Source organism: Prionailurus bengalensis, chromosome D3 (genome assembly GCF_016509475.1).
Source record: "Prionailurus bengalensis isolate Pbe53 chromosome D3, Fcat_Pben_1.1_paternal_pri, whole genome shotgun sequence".
Taxonomy (NCBI): Eukaryota; Metazoa; Chordata; class Mammalia; order Carnivora; family Felidae; genus Prionailurus; species Prionailurus bengalensis.
This window is the reverse complement of record NC_057356.1, coordinates 66,110,791-66,134,802: the sequence shown is the minus strand read 5'-3', so window position 1 is coordinate 66,134,802 and position 24,012 is coordinate 66,110,791. Positions and strand designations below refer to the sequence as shown.

Sequence of the window (24,012 nt, the reverse complement as noted above, 5' to 3'; positions counted from 1 at the left end):
AGGATCTAGAAACTGGGAAACTCCCACTGATGGCTCCTATCAATATTGACAACAGTATTTACTTCAGCCGTTAATTTTGCCTGATGATGCAGATGTGACTGAGGAATTGAAAATGTGAAGATGGCAGCTTTTGTAGTCTGATTTATTTTTTATTATTTTATTTTTCTTATTTAAATTATTTTTTAAAAAAGTTTATGTATTTATTTTGAGATAGAGAGCAGGTAAGGGGCAGAGAGAAGGAGAAACAGAATCCCAAGCAGGCTCCATGCGATCAGTGCAGAGCCAGATGTGGGGCTCAAACCCACTAACTGCAAGATCATGACCTGCACTGAGATCAAGAGTCGGATGCTTAACTGACTGAGCCACCCAGGCACCCCATATTTTTCTTATTTTAGAGAGAGAGAGAGAGAGAGAGAGAGAGCGCACACAAGTGGGCAAGAGGGGCAGAGGGGGAGAAGAGAGAGAATCTTAGTCAGGCTTCATGCTCAGCACAGAGCCAGACTAGGGGTTTAATCCCACAACTTGGATCTTGACCTGAGCTGAAGTCAAGAGTCAGATGCTCAACCAGCTGAGCCACCCAGGTGCCTTGTAGTCTGATTTAAATAGGATTTCTTTGGAACGTTACATAGTAGTTGCTAACTAAGGTTGTCCAGGTGGTAGTTGCTGGTTGATACTTCTAGGAATTGAAGATAAAAACTTTTTTTGGCTACTCATCAATAGCTAAGAGCAAGGTAGAGGAAAGTTGAAACTCTAGCTGCCATGAAGTTAGGACATTATCTAATCTATGCAAGTCAGTTAGGTTTGCTCTGAGTTTTGGCCAGAGATTGTACTTGAGTTTAAAGCTGTCTCATTACACAAATGGATGACTTTGGTTATGGATGTCAGGGAGGGAAGGTGAGTTCTGATTGTTTATTACTCATCAAGAAATTGTCTCTGGGAGAGCATATGTCATGCAGAGGGTAGGTTGTGTTGCTTTTATACATAGAATTATATCCTCTCTGTATGCGTGTGTCTAGGGACCACTTCATGGCTATATCCAGTAGTTTTGATCCTGTTTAACGTCATTTTATTATCTGGAGATGTTGAACGTCATGAGGTCTCTTCTAGTCCCTCCAAATCACTAGCCACTTTGTAGTTTCCCTCCAGAATTCCTTTTCATCAATGCAACCCTTAGATTGCTGGTTGTGCTTGCGTCTACCCCTGATCCCCTTAGTCATTTGTGACATTGGCTGCTTTTGCCTACTGTTTGTGTTGGAGTTCTTAATCTAGAGTGGGTGTGTGAATGGTCTTTAGTGAGTCAGTGAAGTCCCTGAAAGTATATGGAATTTTTTTGTTCTGGATAGTTTATAACTTGAGTAGATCCTTGGTAGTCTATGACCACTGAAAGGATTAACCCATATGTTGCTGACTCCTACTCTGCTTTTCTAGTCCAGAATTCTCTGAGTTCCAGATCTAGATTTCCACCTGCCTATGTGATTTTCTGTGAATGTCCCATAAATACTTCAAACTCCACAGGTCCCAGCCTAATCCAATTTTTACCCTCCAAACCTGTTTTTCCTGTAACAGGAAGTGGGGACCTGGGCATCAGTGTCATCTCCCCACCCTCATACTCCCCATCTAGTTACTTTCCAAGTCATACTGGTTCTGCTTCTGAAATGACTTTACATTTGTTTCTTTCTCTTTGTTCCCATTGCCATTGTCCCCTAGTAGGCCCACATTACTTTTCCCCTGAACCACTACATAAGGCTTCCTTTCTATAGACTCTCTCCCTGTCCAGTCCGTTTTCCATTCTGTCACATTCATCTTTTTTTTTTTTTTAATTTTTTTTAACTTTATTTATTTTTGAGAGAAAGAGACAGAGCATGAGTAGGGGAGGGGCAGAGAGAGGGAGACACAGAACTGGAAGCAGGCTCCAGGCTCTGAACTGTGAGCACCGAGCTCGACGTGGGGCTCGAACTCACGAGCAGTGAGATCATGACCTGAGGTGAGGTCAGAAGCTTAACAGACTGAGCCACCCAGGCGCCCCTGCCACATTCATCTTTTTAAACACAAATCTAATCACATTTCCAGGCGAAAACCTAACATTGACTATCCGGTATCTAAAAGGAATAGGACCCTTCGGATCCCCCCATAATCTGTTCTTGATGAGTTTCTAGTGGCATCATTTACCCTTTCCTAATCCCTGAACATTTTTTTTCTAGCCACATAGGCTTTTTCCATTCTCCAAACGTGACATGCATGTTCCTACCTTCTCTCTCAGGCATGTGCTGTTACTTGTTCTCCCACACCCATTCGTGAGCTCCTTCCTCTCATCCTTCCATGCTCGGTTCAGGCAGCATCTCTTGAGGTCTTTCTCAGCCCCTCTAGTCAGACTGAGACAGTCCCTCCTTTCATAGCAGCTTTTGCATAAATGCTGTTGTATTCACCTGCTATTTTTCCTACCGGTCTGTGAACTGCTGAGGAATAGAGTTCCTGCCCTTAGTCATCTGTATTTCTGTACCATCTAGCATGGCTCCTGGCACATCATAGGTGCCCTTTCTCGCCCCTGAATGAGTCAGTGAAAACCACCAGCGCGTCAATCATGAGGTTATGTTACAACTTGTTTTGTATTATCATTACCTTGTCACACTGTTACTAGATTTTGAGTTGCATGAGGGTCAGGACCTTGTCTTATTCATGTTTCTGTTGTTAATGCCTCACACAGTCAGTGCCATAGAACCAGTGTGTTTGAAGGAACGAACCGTAGATTTATATTCTTCACCAGTAAACCCCCTGATTTCAACTAGCTTTAGGGATTTTGTAGATATCCTTTTCCTACTGGAACCTTTTCCTACTGGAAATTAGCCGTCATTCTGTGTGTTTACCATAGGCCAACTTAATGCTTTCCATACAGAATCTCCGGCCTCACACACTGCTGCACTTTTCGCTCTACTACAAATGTCTCCTAGGCCGTCAGTCTTGGAAGCGATAAGGATTGTCTTCCTTCCGTATACGAGATTATTTCCCAGCTCTGTTCGGAGCGCTTCTTATCACATGCTTGGGCACTCTCATATCCCAGGTAACATGCCGGTGACTGTTAATCTTCACAAAGTGGGGATGAGAAAATAGGTTCAGAGAGTCTCAGAGACTTGCCAAAACCACACAGCTAGTAAGTGGCTCAGCTGAAATTCAAGCCCACGTCTATTTGAACTCAAGACCCAGGCTTTCCCAGGCAGTATTGGGAAATGAAGCCATTTGCTTTTAGCTGTTTCTGCTCCAGCTTCTGAAGACTAGGTTAGCTGTACAATTCTGAGTAAGCTGGTCATGGCCATCATCTCTCTAAATTAACACGTGTACCATTTTCTCTCTCTGAGTTGGTGTGACAGGATCATCTTCTTTTTCAGTGATTAGAGAATTCATGGATCGGATCAATTTTTTAAAATCAACTTCATGGGGAATGACTTTATATTTTAAATATAAATTTTGAGATTAAAATGCAAGAGTATATTTTAAATATAATTTTAAATGGCTCATTTGTAAAGATTTCAAATTGTATCATGAACATATTTCATTGCTTAATAGAATTTTTCGTGAGGGAAAAGCCCTGGAAATTTCCAGCCATCTGCAAATGTTTGAACTATGTATAGCTTGTTTGGGGTATACAAAAGCCAAATATGTTTTATGGGAAGTGAGACGTGCTTCTTCTGTGGTCGTCTCTCCCAATAGAAGGCTCTAATAATTCAGTGATATTCCCTGAGGAAATGGGGTGATTTATAATAGGGTTCCTTTTGTTGGACTTCGGTATTGTGGGGCATGTGTGCCAGACCCAGGATTGATTTATTATCATGTGAAAATTTTGCTCCATCCTAGAAATGAAAGATGGAAAAGACCCACTGAGGGCCTCACAGTACTGTAAGATCCGACTTGCTTCGTCCAGCTTGCACATGGCTTTGTCTGCTTACAGTGACTCCGGCGCCCCCCCTCCCCGCCCCCCGCCCTCGCTGCTTTGTGCCGTCGTCTCCAACTTCTGGCGATTGTGAGCCGCCAGGCACTCAGCCCCTCTTCCGCCCTAGCGAGCAGAGAAAATTCTCTGTAGAGCTGGGAACAATGAGCAAAAATAAGTAGACTGGGAAATAATGAGAACTTTGAGGTGCTTTTGTGTGTGAGGATGTCTGAACTTTCCCACCTCGGTGCTTTGCCTTATTCCTGGGCATCTGTGGTTTGTCCGGCGTGGGGTGGCAGTTCTGCAGCGCCAGTCTCTTGGTCTTGACGGCATTTCCCGGGCGAGGGCACCTCTGTCCTTTCTTTCTTGTGCTTCCCTCCATCCTCACTGTCTTCCTCCCTCCCCTCACGTTCTTTCTTTTCCTCCCTGTTTGCCTGCTTTCTCTCCAGGCCAGCCAAGGGCCGTGGCCCTCAGAGACCCCCACCTCATTGCACACGGTGACACGTTAGGCATCGAAACTGTGCAGATTCCTGACCACGTTTTAGGCTGTTCAGCATTGGTCTTTGATTTGAGAGGTTGGAAATTTAATATTTGTGTTGATGCATTATGTGGTCTAATGGAAGTCACTTAATCATCTTATCTTTCATTTCTCCAATAGTAGAAATTAAAATAATTGTTAACATCATATGTTCTTGGATCTTCACCTTCATGCCTTTTGATTTAGACTAACAGCTTATTTTCGTCTTTAAGTAAGAAGCTTTGTAAAGCTGTTTAATATGACATTGGTGAGTTTGATGGGAGAAAGTTATCATGATCATGAAAGCAGGCGCTCCGTGTACCGTCAGAGTTGGGCTATACTGGGGTGTTGGGTAGAACAAAACAAATAGCACCATTGCCCTCCAGTAGCCTTTCATCTGGAATTTACGATAATAGCTCTGGCAGGGACATCAGGACCTCAGTTAAATACGTTTGTGAATTAAGTATTTACATTATTTACAAACAAAGGATATCTGTAATCACTGCAGAGGTGGCTAAAGACTGGGTTTGGGCATGTGTGTATAAAGGAAAATGTAGACCCTTTGCTGACTCAGTGATTGGAGGAGACCGTTGGAGGAGAGTGTAGGATTTAACATTCCCGCCTTCTGAATGTTCTCATCTCTTCAGCATTCTCTGCTATGCCTGCAAGATAAGTCCACATTCCCTAGCCTGCTCCAAAGGACTCCCCAGGACAGGAACCCTGCTCTGTAGTCTGACTGCTCTGTGCTCTCCAGCCCTGACCTCCCTGCCTGGCTGGGCTTCTCTTTGCTGTCCCTCTGTCCTCTTGTCCCCCACAACTGCCACATGGGTTGTGTCTTTGTGTTGCAGCCTGGGCCTAGGATATGTTTTGCATCATTCATATCCAAAAGGGGACATCGAAATGTACAAACAAAGCAGCTATCACATAGGTCACCATCAACTAGTTAGAGAAAAGGGATATTAATAATCCCCTCAAATAGGAAAGACATAATCTTAAAGAAAGGCTAATTGTTTAAATTGAAATAGATTTAGTTTTTTTTTTTTTAAACTCAATACTTTCTCCATTGTCACATCTTTACTGAGAACGAGTAAATATTTCATCAGTGACAAGCTTTCGGGAACCACTGAATCAGTCACTTGCTCTTTCATAGGCATGCAACTGATTGGCGCACTTCTTGTATTTTTTCATATTTTGTTGTTTTATAATTGGATATGTTTTCTTCCTTTCAAAAGGGCAAGTGTTTTATTAACAGCATCTGTGTCGTGCTCTTTGTATGCTTGGCACACGTGAGATGTGAACCCTAGTGGTTCAGGTTGACGTGTATGTGCTTTTTGGGTGGGGAGAATGGAGAGTGGTCAGGGCTCAGGGGAGGGGCTCAGTGGAGGAGACGCTTGGTGTGCTTCCAGGAAAACCTCGGTGGTAGAAGACATTGAGTCTGGTTGTTTTTTTTTTTTTTTTAATTTTTTTTTAAAAATCTTTATTTATTTTTGAGAGAGAGAGAGACAGAATATGAGCAGGGGAGGGGCAGAGAGAGAGGGAGACACAGAATCCGAAGCAGGCTCCAGGCTCCACGCTGTCAGCACAGAGCCTGACGCAGGGCTCGAACTCACAAACCGTGAGATCATGACCTGAGCCGTAGTCAGACGCTCAACCGACTGAGCCAGCCAGGTGCCCCGAGTCTGTTTTTGATGAGAATCGGGGAATCAAAGCATAAGTGACAGAGAGCATATCCTACAAAAGACTGAACCAGTGATAAACTCGCTCCAGTTTGATCCTTCATGAAAAACCTGAGATTCTTGAGTAGTTTTTTGACATTTTTTTTCCCTACCCCTCTCCTCTTCAACTGAGAATTTTGAGTTATAATATTAATTATAGTAATAGTTCTTCATCAGATGCTCAGTATATTTATAATATTTGCTTTAGGAACATAGCAAGGACAAAAAAGGTCTTGACCACTTTTATCTTTCTTAGTTTGAAGGTATGCATAAAAATGAAGCAGTAAGCCAACAGCTTCATGTTTTGCGAAAAGAAGTGAAGCAGTTGCAAGCAGAAGCTGCTAAACCACCATCACTTAATGTTGTGGAAGCTGCTGTTCACGCGGAAAACTTGATTACGTAAGTTTTGAGGGCATTATAATTTAAAATGCAATGTTGTTATTATTGATAGTAATCATACATGCTACTGTACCCCCAGACACCCACTAATTAAATTAGTACAGGATCAGCAAACAATGGCCTTTGGACCAAGTCTGGCCTGCCACCTATTTTTATAAATAAAGTTTTATTGGAACATAGCCATGTCCATTTATTTACTTAATGTGCATGGCTTTATACCACAATGGCAGAATTGAATAGTTGTGACAATTTATGGCCCATAAAAACATAAAATATTTACTGGTTGGTCCTTTATAGAGTAAGTCTGCTGACCCCTGAATTATGAGATGATACAGCACATTGAAGTTCAATCATGGAGAGATTGAGTGCTTAAGTTTTATATCAAAGTTGCATTTACCCAGGAAGTCAGCATTGTCAGCTCAGATTATAGAGCAGAGTTTGAAGGGGAATTGCTCAGGGGAATTAGGTTCTCAAGTATAGTTGCCAGCTTGCATTTGGCCATCATGGCTTTTCCCTTGGAGCTCCTGGCTTACCCTCAATGTCTTCTTTCTTCCTAAAGCCACCAGGGCATGACTTGGGAGAGTGGTTGACCCTGCCTTTTACTTTAAGGTGGTTCCACATTCTAGTACCAGCAACTAATCCCCCAGCAGATCAGGGTAGTGGTGTGTGGGGTGGGGCATTGAGTTCTTTTGTGGATTGGACTGGGTGTCCAGGGAAGAAGGAGATGAGGTGAATAAGAAGTTGATGTGTCTTTTACTAGCAAAGGAACTCAAAACAGCCTGAGACTTAGAAGAGATATCTTTGTTCTGGGATCTTATTCTATATAGAAATCTCTTTCTGTGACACGGGTTTTAAAATTTAGAGAGGGGCACCTGAGTACTCAATTAAGCATCCAACTTTTACTCAGATCATGATCTCGCGGTTCACAGGTTTGAACCCTGCGTCAGGCTCTTTGCTGAAAGCTCAGAGCCTGGAGCCTGCTTCAGATTCTGTGTCTCCCCCTGTCTCTGCCCCTCCCGGGCTCATGCTCTGTATCTCGCTCTCTCTCAACAAGAAATAAAAACGTAAAAAGAAATATTAAAAAATTTAGAGAAATAAGTAATTAAATTAATTAAAAATGTATATTATATAAGGAATACACAAAGTTAAAGAATTATGAATTACATATAAAATATGAAACATTTAAGAATATTTAAAAAAAATTTTTGTAATGTTTATTCTTTGAGAGAGAGAGAGAAAGAGAGAGAGACAGCATGAGCTGGGGAGGGGCAGAGAGAGAGGGAGACACAGAATCTGAAGCAGGCTCCAGACTCTCTGAGCTGTCAGCACAGAGCCTGACGCAGGGCTCGAACTCAAGGACTAGGAGATCATGACCTGAGCCGAAGTCAGCCGCTTAACTGACTGAGCCACCCAGGGGCCCCTAATAAGGGTAAGAATATTAATAATATATATGATTCCATCCCCCCCCCCCAGAGGACATAAAATCATTTCCGTGTATTAAAAATAAGTTGTTGGGTCAAGGTAGAAGATACTTTATCTACCCCATGAATTTTTTTTCCCCATGAAATATTTTTAAAGTGACATTTATTTGGGGGCTCTGAAGGACTCTTAAGAATATTGCCTGTGTGAGAAGTGTAGAGTACCACGGAAGTACTTGTGAGTCTGTATTCTCTTATTGTAGACCAGTAGCCTCACCTGTATTTTCCCACAGGGCCCTAGTGAATGCCTACAAGTTGCAGCCTACCCCTGGGGTTCAGAAGGTTGGCATTAGCCTCTTCTTTACTGTTGTGGATTATGTCAGTGATGAGACTCAGCGCCATCCTCCCACAAGGCAATTCTTTACTTCATGCATTGAGATCTTGGGACAGGTAAGGTAATTCTGTGTTTTTAGCCTCACTCACATATATTGAATCTCTGTAGCATCCTCATTAGTTATAGTGAGGGTTGACTTCAGACTTCTGTTACACGTTCAGAGTCTTACATAAGTCAGAAGCTTATGAATTGTTGACTTCTCAAGATGCGATTAAAATTGTTGGTATAGAATTTTGCTTCCCATACAAGAGATATTAAGTTACTCATATTTGAAAGTCTGGGAGACATCAAACTTTTTCATATGCTTTTTGTGTTATTAACAATAACAAGCTCTTATTTATAAAATGCTCTCCACTTCATCCTCACAGTGACTCTGAATGACTGATATCCTTTTCATTTTAAAGATGAAAACACAGGGGCGCCTGGCTGACTCAATTGGTTAGGTGTCCGACTTCGGCCCAGATCACGATCTCACAGTTCATGGGTTCGAGCCCCACGTTGGGCTCCGTGTTGACAGCTCAGAGCCTGGAGCCTGCTTCAGATTCTGTGTCTCCCTCTCTCTCTCTGCCCCTCTCCCACTCATGCTGTCTCTCTCTCTCAAAAATAAACATTAAAAACAGTTTAAAGATGAGAAAACAGGTCTCTAAAAAATGAAATAACTTGCCTAAAGAATATAGCTGGTCAGTGCTGGAGCTGAGCCTGTATCCCACGTCATCTGTCTCAGTCCATGTTCGCTCCACCTCTCCACTGCTGTCTCCCAGTTGCTATTCTCAGTCCCCATTTCTTGATTTGACTTACTATTAAAAATACGGGTATTTAACAAGGCAAGAGCAATGTATCCATGCACATTTGTGAAATATGTCATAAAGGAAAGGAAAGCCACTTGATGGAAAATATGTAAACACTAACCATATACTCTTACCCAAATTCAATGGAATGAGTCCTTAGTTATTAGATACTTATAAGGGGACAATATAGAGCAGAAAATAAAATAGATTTTTAAGTAGTTTTTTTCCCTTGATTTTAAAATTGATGTATGCTTATGATAAGCAATGCAGACAATATAAAAAGTGTAAAGAAGAAACATTTCTCAATTCTAACCTACTGGAGATAGACACTGGTTATAGAGCTAAACATTTTATTATAGTTTATCTTGTGTATGTATGTTTATTAGTGTGTTATGTGTGTGTGTGTGTGTGTGTGTGTGTGTGTATGTAGAAATGATGTATCATTCCTATATACAGCTAAATAGATAAACTTCCTCAGAAATGGGCAAGTGCTATTTTGTTACCTCGTGTTTTTCATTCAAACACAACTTCTAGACATTATTCTGTGTTTATAAATATAGACTGATATCATGGTCTTTAATACATACTGTTCCATGGTACAGATACATTGTAATGTATGGAGCCCAGGGCCCTGGATGGATATTTAGGTAGTTTGTTTGTTTTGCTACAATAAGCCTGAGATAAATGTTCTTCCACATCTCTGTGAACTTGGACTATTTTTTCCAGGATAATTTCCTAGAAGTATGGTTGCTATGTCAAAGGGACTAACATTTGATGTATATTGTCACAGTGCCCTGTTCCCACTACCATAGCAGGGTTTGAATTTATTGCTCTCCATACCATAACCAGTGTTAAGAATGATGATTCTTTTAAAGTCTTGCTAATCTAAAAGGGGAAGTGTACTTTGTTATTATTTTAAGTTGGATTTCTTCAAGTATTTGTTAACTGGCATGACTTTTTCATATGTTTATTGGCCATTTAATTATTTTTTGTGATTTGCTAGTTATTGACCTTTGCACATTTTCTGTTGCAGAATTTCTTATTTTTTGATTGCTTTGAAAGAGCTCCTCAGACTATTAACCTGGTATCTGGAATATGTTCTAAATTGATTTTTCTACTTTGTCATTTTCCTTTTATTTTATCATACTTCTTGCCTTATAGAAGGTACAATTTTTGTACATTCAAATCTCTCAGTCCTCTTAGTATTTCTTTCTGCCTGTGGTCCAGCTTATCGGAGCTTTCCTGGCCCTGAGATTATTTAAATACTCACTTACATCCAGTACTTGAAACATTAGTGATCTTGATTATATATCAGTTTGTTAAAGTTAGCTTTTTAAAAGTATTGAAAGCACATCTCAATAATATCTATAACCTAGAGGTTTTGTTTTCTTGACAAAATGTTGATACTTAGTGGGGGCACCTGGGTGGCTCAGTAGGTTGATCATCTGACTTTGGCTCAGGTCATGATCTCATGGTTCATGAGTTCAAGCCCCATGTCACGCTTTGTGTGGACAGCTCAGAGCCTGGAGCCTGCTTCGGATTCTGTGTCTTCGTCTTTCTCTGCCCTCCCCTGCTCGTGCTTTGTATCTCTCTGTCAAAATAAACATTAAAAAAAAAAATGCTGATACTCAGTAATCATGGTAGGCACCTTGCAAATTTCTGGATTCAGATTATCCCAATATTTTAATCTTTTAAAAATTCTCTATGACTTGTCCAAATCAAATTAATGGATTATCCAGAATTTTTAATATCACTTCCATTAGAAGTGTTAGGTTTATCTGTGATGATTTTAGATTTTTTTTTTTTATTGTTCCACATTTTCATTTAGAAAACGTTCTGTTTGCCTTACACACTAGCCCTTAAAACTCGGTTGTATAAATAAAAGTTGGGGAGGGGAGAATTTGGTGACATTTTCCCTTTCTGATTCTCTCAAGGTGTTTATCAGTGGCACTAAGTCAGAATGCAGAAAAGTACTTGAGACTGTTCTGAAGAATAGAAGGCTGTGCTCTCTCCTGTCCCCTTTCTTCACTCCCAATGCTGCACCTGCGGAGTTCATTCAGCTCTATGGGAAAGTGGTGAAGTTTCTAAGTGAGGACAACAGTGATATGATCTTCATGCTGCTGACCAAGGTGAGATGTGATTCCGTGCTGATGCCATCACTGAAACGTAGGATCTAGTGTTGTTTCCGCTCTGTAGAAATGAAAGGCCCCCTGGAGTTCTGTTTCCAGGTAGACCCTTTCCGCATTTTGTATCGTCTTCAAGCAGCCTTTCCGTGTGGGGGCAGTGGTTGTGTCGTGTAGGGCAGTCTTATTCCTCATAGTAGAGAAAGGACTTTGCTCCCGAGCCCTCTTTAGAAACAGTACAGCTTTGAAATATTCATAATAGTAATTTAGTGCATCCTTCTTTTGACTATATCCTGAATTTATGCCGAAAATGTGTTTGATAAATGAGTTGTAATATATCAAAGTCTCTCATATTTGGAAGAAGCCAGATATAAACAAATTGCCTTTGTCCTCATTCTGAGTAGAATATTAACTGAGACCTAGGCAATGAATTTACTTTGCCACTTGAGAATTACAGAGCCTTAGTGATTTTGCCTTCAATTGTATTTCTCTGACATCCATAAATCATAAAACCTAGGCATTTTTCTTTAGGGCCTAGAGACTGCTTTCAGTCTGTAATGGGGGAGAACAGGCTTTATAGTTGGGAATTCTGGAAGGTGATAGATAACAACATCCTGAATTTTTATTAACTGAGATAGGTAACTGCCATAGACACAGAAACACGGCTCTTTTAGATGGAGACAGTCGCCTAAGTGGCTACTCTTTTTTTGGCAGAGTGTGGATTCTTGCCTAGGAGGGAAAACTTAACCAAAAGTTTACTATACAAAAAAGCACACGGGACCGAGAAAGCTTTGTCCCTGTGGCCCAGAGCGCAGAGATGGAGGCTTCCGGGTGCCTGTTAATTATTGACCTCCGCTCAGTACTTGATTATAAATTCTAGTTTCAGTTTTTGTAAAAAGCCAAATGCTCAGTGGTCTTTGACTTTAAGTTTGCACATCATTTTCTCTACTTCAGCTAATTTCCCCGTGTCAGTAAAACTGCTTCTTGTTTCTTTTTTCTTTTTAGTTCGATCTTAAGCAATGGTTAAACGCCACTAAACCTCCTCTGTCTGATCGTACCAGGCTTCTGGAGTCCATTCACTTGGCACTTACTGCCTGGGGCCTTGAACCAGATGAAGATATTTTGATGCCTTTTAATCTTTTCTGTAAGCACTGGACTTACCTTCTTCTCTACCAGTTCCCTGACCAGTACAGTGACATTCTCAGGCTGCTGATGCAAAGTAAGTGGCTTTTAATTGTGACTGATTAGATTGCAGCGAATGTTTGATGTGATATTTACCATTCTATGGATGTCATCTAAAAATGTAGAAATAAGACAAGTACGCAGGAGTTTAGAATTGCTAATTTTTACCTAAAGTGCTTGACAAACCGAAAGCTGTTTGTAGAAGAGGGCAGTGATTGTCTTAGTGATTGTCCTAAACGTTTGCATGGGTCCTGATTCAATAAGGCAGCACTTAGTATGTGGTGTTGGGGTCCACAGTCATGCACCCACCTCTTTCCCTTGACTTTGCAACCATCCTGAACTGAGCCGGGGTAGACATGCGCCTGCTTCCTCTGTTGACTGCAGATTTGGTGAGAGAAGGAAGTTGCTTCTTTGCAATATGTTTAAGGTGCCAGTCGGTTTCTCTGTAGGTCCAAATAGTGGATACATTTTGGTTCCCCTCCCCCTTAATTCTTTGACTCAAGCTTGTTTGTGAGTAAATTTTACCTATATATAATGGCAGACTGTGTTTATATTCGCCAAGGGACTGAGATGTGTTCAGTTTTCCACAGCCCCACTCTCCCATCTCCCCACCGCCCTGCATTTTTCACTGAAGTATTGGAGATTACAAGAGGAGTAAAGGTTGTTAGCGTTTTTATTTTGGGAATTTCATTAGGCAGGAATTTTACTGAAGTTTATTAAATGAGATAGTATTTACTTTTTTTGTGCAAACTTCAGATAGTTTATAGGTGTAATGGAAAACTAAGATTTGCTTCATGCCAAATCTTTGTGTTACTTCATAGAAACCATTTAATGAATAGGTTAATGATTTTATATATTGGACTATCTGAAGAAATACTGAAATGTGTGGTCTCATTTTCAAGCTTTCATTGTTTCCTGTGGAGGCCAGTTGCAGGGTGGGTGGAGAATGGTTGCAGGAGAGGTATTTGTATGATTTTGATCCATACTTGCATAACTAATTTTTGTTCTAAATTTTCAAAATTTGATCAAGTATACATTGTGGGGTTTTTCCCCGAAACCTTTTTAAGGAATTGTAAACGGTGTGTGCAGGCAACCATTGACTTGCATTTAACAGGAAATTTATACTTCCCAGGAAGAGTAATTCAGTTAAAAGCCTGGGAATGACAGTACCACCCCTGTCAGATTCTATGACTTCTAGCCTCCTGGTTTCCCTTTCCTCCCTGGGGAGGGTGTTGCTGTTCTCGGGGCTCTATCCTTTGCTTTTCTATGATTTTCCTTCTTCGTGGGCATGCCCGTTGTTTTCCCTGGCGTCACTACCCTCTTCTAGGTGTGCCTGACTCCCACACCTGTAACTTGATTCTGGGGCTCTGCCCCAGGAGCCGGACCACAGTAGCCATTCACCACAGACCCTTCACTGTTCCCTAGACATCTCTCGCTCACCATATTGCAGCTGCCTCATCATCTCTCCCCTCAGATATACCAGCCTCGGTTGTCCCTCGTGATCCTCATGCCGTCTCTGGGTGGGAAGGGCCTGAGGAGGTCTGAGTCCTGGCCTCTGGGTGTGAGACTTACCAGGAGCACAGTGCTGTCCGTAGTGTCTGTTTTGCATGCTGTGTCTGTGTTGCTTTAGGTTTTGCCTGTTGAGGGAGTGGAGTTTCAGGAGTAAGTACGAGGAGAGAGCCTAGACTCTGAGGTTCCATTCTGCAACGCAGTCTCCCTTGTCTTGTTACTGCTGTTTCTCTCACAGCTTCATCCAGGAGAGTGGCACTTTTACCATTCCCCAGGTAGGGGCTGGTAGGCAGGATTCCCCACTCCCAACACTGGATTCCAGCCCCGATGACTCCGGCTGTGCTCACTCCCAGCAGAGTCACTAGGAACCAAGAAAGTCAAGAGGGAAAGTCAAGTGTCCGGGTGGACAGTTCTTTTAATAGGTTCTCATTACTGCGGCCTCTTCACCATAGATCTGTATGAATTTGTTTTGGATTTTTATTTAATTTTCATTTGTTTGGGTTTGTTTTTAATTTTAATTTTTTTAATGTTTCTATTTTATTTTATATTATTTATTAAAAAAATTTTTTTTCTTAATGTTTATTTATTATTGAGAGACAGAGATAGAGCACGACGAGCATGGGAGGGGCAGAGAGAGGAGGAGACACAGAATCTGAAGCAGGCTCCAGGCTCCGGGCTGTCAGTGCAGACCCCGACGCGGGGCTCGAACTCACAAACCATGAGATCATGACCTAGCTGAAGTCGGACGCTCAACTGACTGAGCCACCCAGGCGCCCCATTAATGTTTTTATTTTATTTTTGAGAGAGACAGAGTGTGAGCAGGGGAGGGCAGAGAGAGAGGGACACACAGAACCCGAAGCAGGCTCCAGGCTCTGAGCTGTCAGCATAGAGCCTGACGTGGGGCTCGAACTCACCAGCCGTGAGATGCTTAACCAACTGAGCCACCCCAGGCGCCCCAAAATGTCGTTCCTTTGTAAAGTACACGTGTTCTTTGATTCAAGTTGAAAAAGTTAGTTTGTGAAAGATGCTAACTTGCTGTCCTCTTCCCGCCCCACAAGGCTCCGCGGAGCAGCTGCTGAGCCCGGAGTGTTGGAAAGCCACTCTGAGAGCCCTGGGCTGCTGTGCCCCAAACTGCCAGCAGGGGGCAGCTTCTGCCGAGAGCTCCGTGCTTCAAAGCTCTCCAGATGTTCTCTTGTCCGATAAGCAGGTGTGTAGCTTTTGGTGTCTGAAGTTTATGTCTCTGCATTTCTTTTCTGTTTCCTTCCCAATTTTTTAAACAGTTGGGACACATTCAAAATTTATATCTAAAAAGCTGCACTCTTATGGATTATCTTTAAGAGCGCTGTGTTTTCCTTTGTCTCTTGCTTCCTCCCATGCCCCCTTTGCCTTTCTCTCACACCTCAGAGTCTGATTCTTGCCCATCCGTTTAGGAGCAGCCCAGGCCACCCCGTTAAACCTCCCCTCACCACCTTAACCCATCTGATTCTTAAGCTTACACCCCTGGCACCTTTGGTCAGATTTTCATGCAGTGTCCCATGGGGCTGGGCTCCTCATTTCGTCAATTTTATGTGCTATGGGTCCATGTGAGAATGTACTGGACAGAATGGTTCCTCTGCTTTAGAAAAAGAGTTTGAAACCTGCTGATTTACTTTTCATATGCAAACACCTTTGCAACTGTGTTACAAAGTCTGAGCCCTCTGTCACAGTCCTCTGTAGTAGCTGCTGAAAGTAGACATTGGGTGAGGATTCTTTGACCAGTCATTCTCTTCCAGGTAATGGAGACGATACAGTGGCTCTCAAATTTTTTTTACAAGCTTCGCTTATCCACATTGGACTTTAAAAGCTTTGGTTTATTCTCAAAATGGAGTCCTTACATGGCTGATATGAAGACACTCTTGGGCTATCTTGTTAAAAGGCTGCTTGACTCAGAAATGGCCTGCTTGGCTCAAGACCCATCTGCCAGCAGCAAAGCAGGTAACGTGCCTTTAGTGCAACAAGGAGTGGGGTGTTCTCCTCCATTAGAGGAGACTTGAATAGACACATGGAGAGATTTAAATCTTAGCAATAAAATTAAATATCTGAGTGTCAAGAAGAAGAAACAGGAAATATGCAGTGTAGGTGTGAACCCATCTATGTGTTATACCTCTGTTCCCCCGCACAGGGGTGCCTGCTTCAGCTTGTCTCTGCCCCTCCTTCATAGAGCAGGGTGCAAGGAGATGGGTTTCAGTCTCTAACTCTTCCTGTTCTTTCTCTTGCTCAGGAAAGGGTTCTGAATATTTAAGCTTTTATCGTTAAAAAATACGCAGTAAAAAATTATCCATGACCCTGTGTTGTAATAAAAATTCTTCAAGAAATTCCATTGCAGCAAATGAAAACACAGACATACTTAGTTATAAGAAACATGTTGTTTGCATATCAACATAGGTTTGTGAGTATATAGATGAGAAGAAGTAGATTTGTTTTTAGTGTTACCAATGATAATTAACAAAGGATGAGCTTGTTTCTTGTCTCTAAAAATTTTGCTTTGTTTTAGTGCTGAGATCCCTACATTCAGTAATCATCCAGCTCTTTAAGCCATGGATCTTGGTTTTAGAGGACAATGAAAGGTAAATTGTTTTTCAGATATTTAAATTCCTTTGAAATTTATAGACTTAAAGTTCTGAGGGGATTTGAATTTTTACGTAGGGCCGTATTTAAATTTAGAAAATGCTTCCTTATGGTTTTTTTAATTTTTATTTAATTTATTTTTTTTTTAATTAACATCCAAGTTAGTTAGCATATAGTACAACAGTGATTTCAGGAGTAGATTCCTTAATGCCCCTTACCCATTTAGCCCATCCCCCCCTCCCACACCCCCTCCAGTAACCCTCTGTTTGTTCTCCATGTTTATGAGTTTCTTATGCTTTGTCCCCCTCCCTGTTTTTTTTTTTTTTTAATTATTTTTGCTTCCCTTTCCTTATGTTCATCTGTTCTGTGTCTTAACGTCCTCATATGAGTGAAGTCATATGATTTTTGTCTTTAATTTCACTTAGCATAATACCCTCCAGGTCCACCCACGTAGTTGCAAATGGCAAGACTTCATTCTTTTTGATTGCCGAGGAATACTCCATTGTATTTATATACTACCTCTTCTTTATCCATTCATCCACTGATGGACATTTGGGCTCTTTCCCTACTTTGGCTATTGTTGATAGTGCTGCTATAAACATTGAGGTGAATGTGCCCCTTCGAAACAGCACACCTGTATCTCTTGGATAAATACATAGTAGTGCAATTGCTGGGTTGTAAGGTAGTTCTATTTTTTATTTTTTGAGGAACCTCCATACTGTTTTCCAGAGTGGCTGCACCAGTTTGCATTCTCTCCATAGAAAATGCTTCCTTATGAAGGGAACTTAAGACATTTTCTGTTAGTGGAATTGCTAGTCTGGTCGATCAGAGTTGTTAATACTAACTTCGAAGCAAAACCGGACACTCATTTCCTTTTTTTCCACAATAAAGACATTGAATAAATTTTGGTCCTTAATTTTGGAAAAATTGTTCTCTTGAATTTGAATTTGATAATACGATACTATAAAATATGAGAGTAACTTGATTTTATCCAGTACCTCAGTTAGTTTTTGGAAGTAAGTTGGCTTTCGAATTACTGGGTGGGAATTAATGTGAGCTCTGCAATTAAGTGAAAACATGGTGTTGTGAGCATTCAAACAAGAAGTGTAGAACTGCTCACATGCAGGTAGCTGCCTTATGAGTCTTTTCCCCGAAAGGCATACAGACAAAGCTACATGAACTTGTCGGGAGCTTGTTAACATTACGCCAGTGCTAGATATCTCAGTATTTAAGGTACCTTCACAAATATTGATCTGTTCCCAAGACTCAGAGAACAGGAATGGCTTACTCCAGTTCCACAGCCAGTGAGGGCAGAACTGAGAACAGAGCTCAAGGCTCTGACTTCCATGTCAGATCTTTGTATTAACCTGTGCTGCTCCAGGGGCTCATTGAGGAAAATAGAAAAGGTTCTGGATCTTTTCTTTTGCTAGAGAACTATCCTTAATCTATAAGCTTCAGGATTTTGCACAGATTCTAAGACTGCTGGCAGTAATACAGACTGCTGTTTATTTCTAGGAAGAATTAATGGGATTTATTTTGATATTGAACTTTCTGAACCCAGTTCAGAAACTAAAATGATCATGTAAAGAGTTTTTTTCTTTGGTTATTTCCTGTCCCTTTTTGGTCATCTTTTTTGTTATGTGGATTTTTTTTTTCTTTTTTTCATGTTTTGGGTAGAGAAAACTGTTGAAGCCACTTAGCGGCATATACCTAAGACATTTGAAATGTAACCAAGATACACAGGGTGTAAATTAGGTATAAAAAGGTGTTAATTTATGTAGGTAACAGATCTCTGACTTAATTGCATTGGAATAAACGTTGAGAAGGAAACTAAATTGTGTGGCTGATATTATGAGCCTCCCGGAATTTCCAGCTGTTAGAATGGTCTAAGTGTGTATTTGGGCTATGTAATACAGTGTTCTCTAGGACATAGGCGGTCCCTAGACTCTGGGGCCTAGAATAATTTAGTCATGGTGCTTTCATTTCTAAGTGTGTGCTTCTTTTATTTGAATCAGCCAACGACATTACCCCTGGCTGGAGAGTGATGCTGTGGTGGCCTCGAGCATCGTGCAGCTGTTCACTGACTGTGTTGATTCATTGCATGAGAGTTTTAAAGGTAGGAAGAGGTTACATTATGTCTCTGGTTGCCTGTCACTTTTTCCCTAAGTCGTTCGGTCTTAGGTCTTTGGCCTCTGCTTTCCCTACTTTATTTAATTTTATTTTAGTCGGGGGGCAGTCATCTTTGACCAAAGACGGTCACTGATACAACAGGTTAGCGTGAAGTTTGTAACATCATACATTGTTTGTAAGGCAGCTCCGAGCCAGCCATGGCAAATAGGCAGCCGTTCTCTTCAGATACTCTCTGGCCCTCATGTTGAACCTCGTTCTCTCTTCTGTGCCTCTAACTCCTTTTTCATGTTTTCTTTCTGTGCTTCATTTTGGGCAAAGGCTTGAGGTCTCTCTTCCAGTTTACTCAGTCTCCCCAGTCCTGTCTAACCTGCTTAACAACAACAACAACAACAAAAAGCTTTGAGTTTCTTATTTCAGTATCTAGAAGTTGTATTTGTTTTTCAAATCTACCCTGTTTCTTTTTGATAGCATCTGATTTCTTTTTTTGTTTAAAATTCTAATTGTTATTTCTTTGAAATGTTTAAACATGCTTTGCTTTATGACCTGTGTGCGGTAGTAATTATCTGAAGTCCCTGCTGGGGACACCTGGCTTATGCTACAGTTGGATGTTCCTTTAGATTCTCATACTTAGAGGCTTGTTTCCTTGTGTATTTTAAAAAAACGTTCACTTATTTTGAGAGAGAGGAAGCAAAGAGAGAGAAAGGAGGCGAGAGAGAATCCCAAGAGGCTCCATGCTTAGCTCAAAGCCTCACTTGGGGCTCGATCTCAGAACTGTGAGATCATGACCTGAGCCAGTAGATATCAAGGGTTGGATGCTTAACCGACTGAGCCACCCAGGTGCCCCTCCTTTTGTATCTTTTTGTTTGTTTATTTGTTTATTTTGAGAGAGTGCGCAGGAAGGGCAGAGAGAGAGAGAGAGAGAGAGAGAGAGAATCCCAAGCAGGCTCTGTGTTGTCAGTGTGAAGGGTGACACGGGGCTTGAACTCACAAACTGTGAGATCACAACCTGAGCCGAAATCAAGAGTCAGATGCCTAACCAACTGAGCCACCCAGGCACTTCTCTGTGTATATTTTTAAATTTCGTATTGTGAGCCCATATTTAGAGAGATTTTCTCTGTAGAAATTCCATGAAGACCAGGATGAGGGTGTGTCTTCCAGAAAAGATCCTCATTTGTTCCATCTGGAACTATGATTCCTCAGCCTGCGGTTTCTCTCACTACACAGGTATAAGCAGTCAGACCCCAGACTTGCTTGTAGGTGTGCCCAGTTACCACGAACAGCTCCCCCCCCCCCCCCCCCCCCCCCCCCCCCCCCCCCCCCCCCCCCCCCCCCCCCCCCCCCCCCCCCCCCCCCCCCCCCCCCCCCCCCCCCCCCCGCTTCCTTCGCTCCAAGTCCAGGTGAAGGCAGAGAAAAGGTTCCTTTCTTCCCCTGATCTGCCCTCTCGGTGAGGGCACAGGCCTTGGGAGACTCCTCATGCTATTAGAGCCCTGCAGAAGCAGACCCCTCTGCATGCAGCTGAGGCCTTGGTGTCTGTTCAGGACTTACGTTTCCTGGGCTCTCTTTGCTTCTGGCCACCCGCATTTGGCCTTGTTGTCTTCCGCTGTGTGTACCTAGCTATGCATTTTCAAAGATGTTTTATTTTACCTACTGTATCCAAATGTTTTATATTGGGAGGTTTATAAGGACATTTGTTCCACTCCACCCAGATTCTTGTGGTTGCCTCCTGTTTTTCTCATTCTAGTTTCTGTTCCTGCCTATTGAATAGATTAATTATTTCCTGAAAACAGTATTTATGTCCTATCATATTCATATTTCCAAACTTTTAAGTGTCATGTTTTAGCCCAACATTCGGATGTATCTGGCCCAGTGCACTTCAGCATTGTGCAATGGCTTCCTTATGGAAACCTTCCACTCCAGCCATACTGCTTGATACACTGTTCCGCCGATGTCCTTGGCCCTCCCCTCACTGTGCTTGCTCATGCTGACTCCACTACTGGACGAAGCCTCGGGTCCTTTATATTCTTCCGCACATGTTTTTGTACACACGTGTTTCTCTTCTGCCACTGAATCTTCATAGTGCATCTTCATAGTTTGAGTCCTTCAGGAGCAGACACCGTGGTGGGGTAGAAGGCTACTTGGGATCTTTTTGGGGTGGTCCCTGGGAAGATAGGAGGGAGAGGAGCGGCAGTGGGCGAAGAACTCCTTCAGGGCCCGTGCAGGTGTAACACCTGTGAAAGGCGATGGGAAGGAAGAGCAGTGCCTCTGCCCGGGTGCAGCTCCGAGAAAGGGCTGGCCAGCCCAGCAGCGAGCGCCGGGCCAGGATTCCTCACGGAGTGTTCCCCTGGTGGGCAGAAGTGGCCAGCTCTGTGCTCAGCTGTTGGCTCCACTCAGGCACTGCAGTGAGTCCTAAAGGTGCCACGGCCCGATTGGCACGTGCCGTTTCTGACTAGTGTACCTCTGTGGCTGCCGTGGCCTCTGTGGCCGCCATGTGTCTGTGTGGCACTTAGTCACAGACTTAATATGTCATCCAGTCCTTAAAAAAATGTGCACGTGTATAGAAAGATTTAGGTTCACAGCAAAATTGAGCAGAAAGTACAGCAAGTTCCCATATCCCTCCCCCCACCCCCCGGATAGCCTCCCCCACTATCAACAGCCCCCCACCAGAGTGGTACATTTGTTACAGTTGATGAGCCTACGCTGACACATCATCATCACCCAAAGTCATGGTGTATGTTAGGGTTCGCTCTTGATGTTGTACGTTGATTTTGAGAAATGTATGATGAAACATACCCACCATTACAGTTCTGCCTACGCCCCCCCCCCCCACTAATTCTTGGGGAGAATTTTTTTTTTCTTTCCCCGTAGTTTTAGTTTTTCTATAATGCCAAATAATTGGAATCATACATTATATAGCATTTCATATTGGCTTCTTTCACTTACTATTATGCATTTAAGATTTCTCCAAGTCTTTTCGTGGCCTGATAGCTCATTTCCTTTCAATGCTGAACAACATTCCGTTGCCTAGATGTATCCATCCAGTATTTTATATTGATCTTTTATATATATGCCTGATCTCTTAAAATTTTTTTTTCTGACTCAACTGTAAGATGTAAGCTCTAGGCACAGAAACATTCTTTTTATCCCCACAAGACTTGGGCAGTGCCGTAGGTTCAGTGTCTATTTGATAAGTATGGGTTCAATGAGTAACGCATGAAATCCTAATAGTACTCACTTTTTTGTTTTTGTTTTTTTTTGGAAAGATAGACTTCTGGCTTCTTCTTACCATCATCAAAAAGATTTGAGCATTAAATTATAATCACAAAGGCTGTATATATTTGGTTTCTTAGTATAAGGGACAAGTACTCTCTTAGGCTCTTGCCTGTGTATATAAAGTAAGAAAGTAGCTTGGGTACAGGAGGGACATGGCTAACATCAGGAATTGGTAGCTGAGTTCAAGGAGAGGAAACAGCACTGTGCAAAGCAGGAAGAAGTATTTTGTAGCCTTTTAGTGAGGTCTTCTGAACCAGCTCTCTCCTTTTATTTGTGAGAAAATGAAGACCCAAAAAGCAAAATGAATTTATCTGAGCTCACAGAACTTAGGTGTATCTGGGCTGGAACTAGAAACTCAGTCTTGTCCTAAGAGATTACCTTTTAGACGTCTTGTACCTACATATCCGTACTTTTAAACAAAACTATTTTTATTCACATTTGAACAAATGCTACTCTTACCTTGTCTTAAGAGGTTAAAAACATGTTAGTGTTTCATGATGCAGAATAAAGTAAGGATGCGAACCAAGGGCACAGGCATGTTAGAAATGATAAATTGATTGGTACCATGGGCTGATGCTTATTTGTCATTTTTCAAAAGCCGCTATTAAGAAACATCATCAGGTTTCTGTTCTTGTGTGTGGCTCTCTCTTCTTTGACTCCATTCATTCCTTTTCATAAAACCAGAAAGTCTGAAAAGTTTTGTTTTAGACGAAACGCCGGTTACATTGCCATGAACTCTTGAGGGCACTGTAGTAATTGATACTGGTGATGATAATACTGAGTGATAACACAGGAGTGTCATTTTAGACTAACTTGGCTGAGTGACAGCAATAATCTAGTTTTACCGCACCAAGGGTTAAGTTTTAGTCATGTGGCACATTTCTTCTTGAGGGGTATTAGATTCCTCCAGGGTGCCAAATGAGTAAGTGCTAAGGCCAGTGGCCGCGTATATGCCGAGGGCAGCAGACTAAAGGGGTACCTGGGAGTGGTTGGGGTTATGCAAGTGTATTTGTGTTAAAAAGCCAAATAGTTAGAAGTTTTAAAGAAACACTGATCGCCCCTGCTTTCTCCCACATCCCAGCTACTTATTCCAGTTACCCAAGTGAGTAATTACATACCAGTCTTTGTTAGTAATTTGCCATCAGTTTTTTTTTTTTCCTGGCACATGAAAATCTTTGAAAGTGAGTAAATATAGAGAACCTTAGGTCTTAGACTTTCAGTTCAAATTTCTGTTTTGTATTAATTTGTTTATTTTTAAAGATAACCCTGAATGTCTTCATCTGTGTTTTCCTTTTCAATTTCAGATAAGCTGTCACCAGGTGATGATGGAGCCCTCAGGTTGCACCTGCTGCATTACTGTGAAGCATGCACAGCACCCAGAATGCCCGAGTTCATTCTGTACGCTTTCCATAGTGCCTACCAGAAGCTCCCGTGGAGGGACCTGCACCCTGACCAGATGCTCATGGAGGCCTTCTTCAAAGTAAGCCTCACTCCCCGTGGCACAGCCCGGCTTCTGGGCAGCAGCCTGTTCAATGGTTTTTAGCCACAGTTGCGGTGTGGGCTTTCTGTGTGCCTGTGTGGTGCTTGTGTGGAGCATGTGACTTCCCATGGAAATCGTTTCACTGTGTGAGCGGGTGATTGGAAAACACTTCTAGGACCATTTTTAAACCCAGAGAAAGATTTTGTCTGTCACATGGCTGCCACCCCCTAGATTTTAGTAATATTGTTCGATGAGTACATAGTTTAATGACTTCGTCATGCTCAATCTTGGTGTTTCTGGGTTTGCATATTTTTCTAGGATAGCATCACCAGACTTTCATACTGTTAAATGTTCTATTAGAGCAAAATGTAATTGGTACTCAAGCCATTAGTTTCTTTAAGCAGTTACATAAGGGAATAATGTTGTAGGAGATAGAAGTGCGTTGTAATGGCCAATGATGCATCATAATCGTATAAAGACCTGAAATGACCTGGAAAAAATGCTAATCTGTGTGTGTGAGTTTTAGCAGTAGAAGCAATAGTTGTGAAAAACAGCCAC

The 24,012-nt window shown here is 42.0% G+C and overlaps 1 protein-coding gene across 1 annotated transcript in view; it reads left to right on the top strand.

The window, feature by feature from the left end:
• EPG5 (ectopic P-granules autophagy protein 5 homolog) overlaps positions 1–24,012 on the top strand; it is a 108,576-nt gene that overhangs the window by 63,092 nt on the left and 21,472 nt on the right. Inside the window, exons 28-36 of the mRNA XM_043558716.1 lie at positions 6,411–6,553; positions 8,265–8,421; positions 11,088–11,282; positions 12,282–12,495; positions 15,026–15,174; positions 15,740–15,941; positions 16,501–16,573; positions 18,590–18,690; positions 23,279–23,454. Of these exons, the coding sequence (XP_043414651.1) occupies positions 6,411–6,553; positions 8,265–8,421; positions 11,088–11,282; positions 12,282–12,495; positions 15,026–15,174; positions 15,740–15,941; positions 16,501–16,573; positions 18,590–18,690; positions 23,279–23,454 (1,410 nt within the window). The remainder of the gene's footprint in view (positions 1–6,410; positions 6,554–8,264; positions 8,422–11,087; positions 11,283–12,281; positions 12,496–15,025; positions 15,175–15,739; positions 15,942–16,500; positions 16,574–18,589; positions 18,691–23,278; positions 23,455–24,012) is intronic.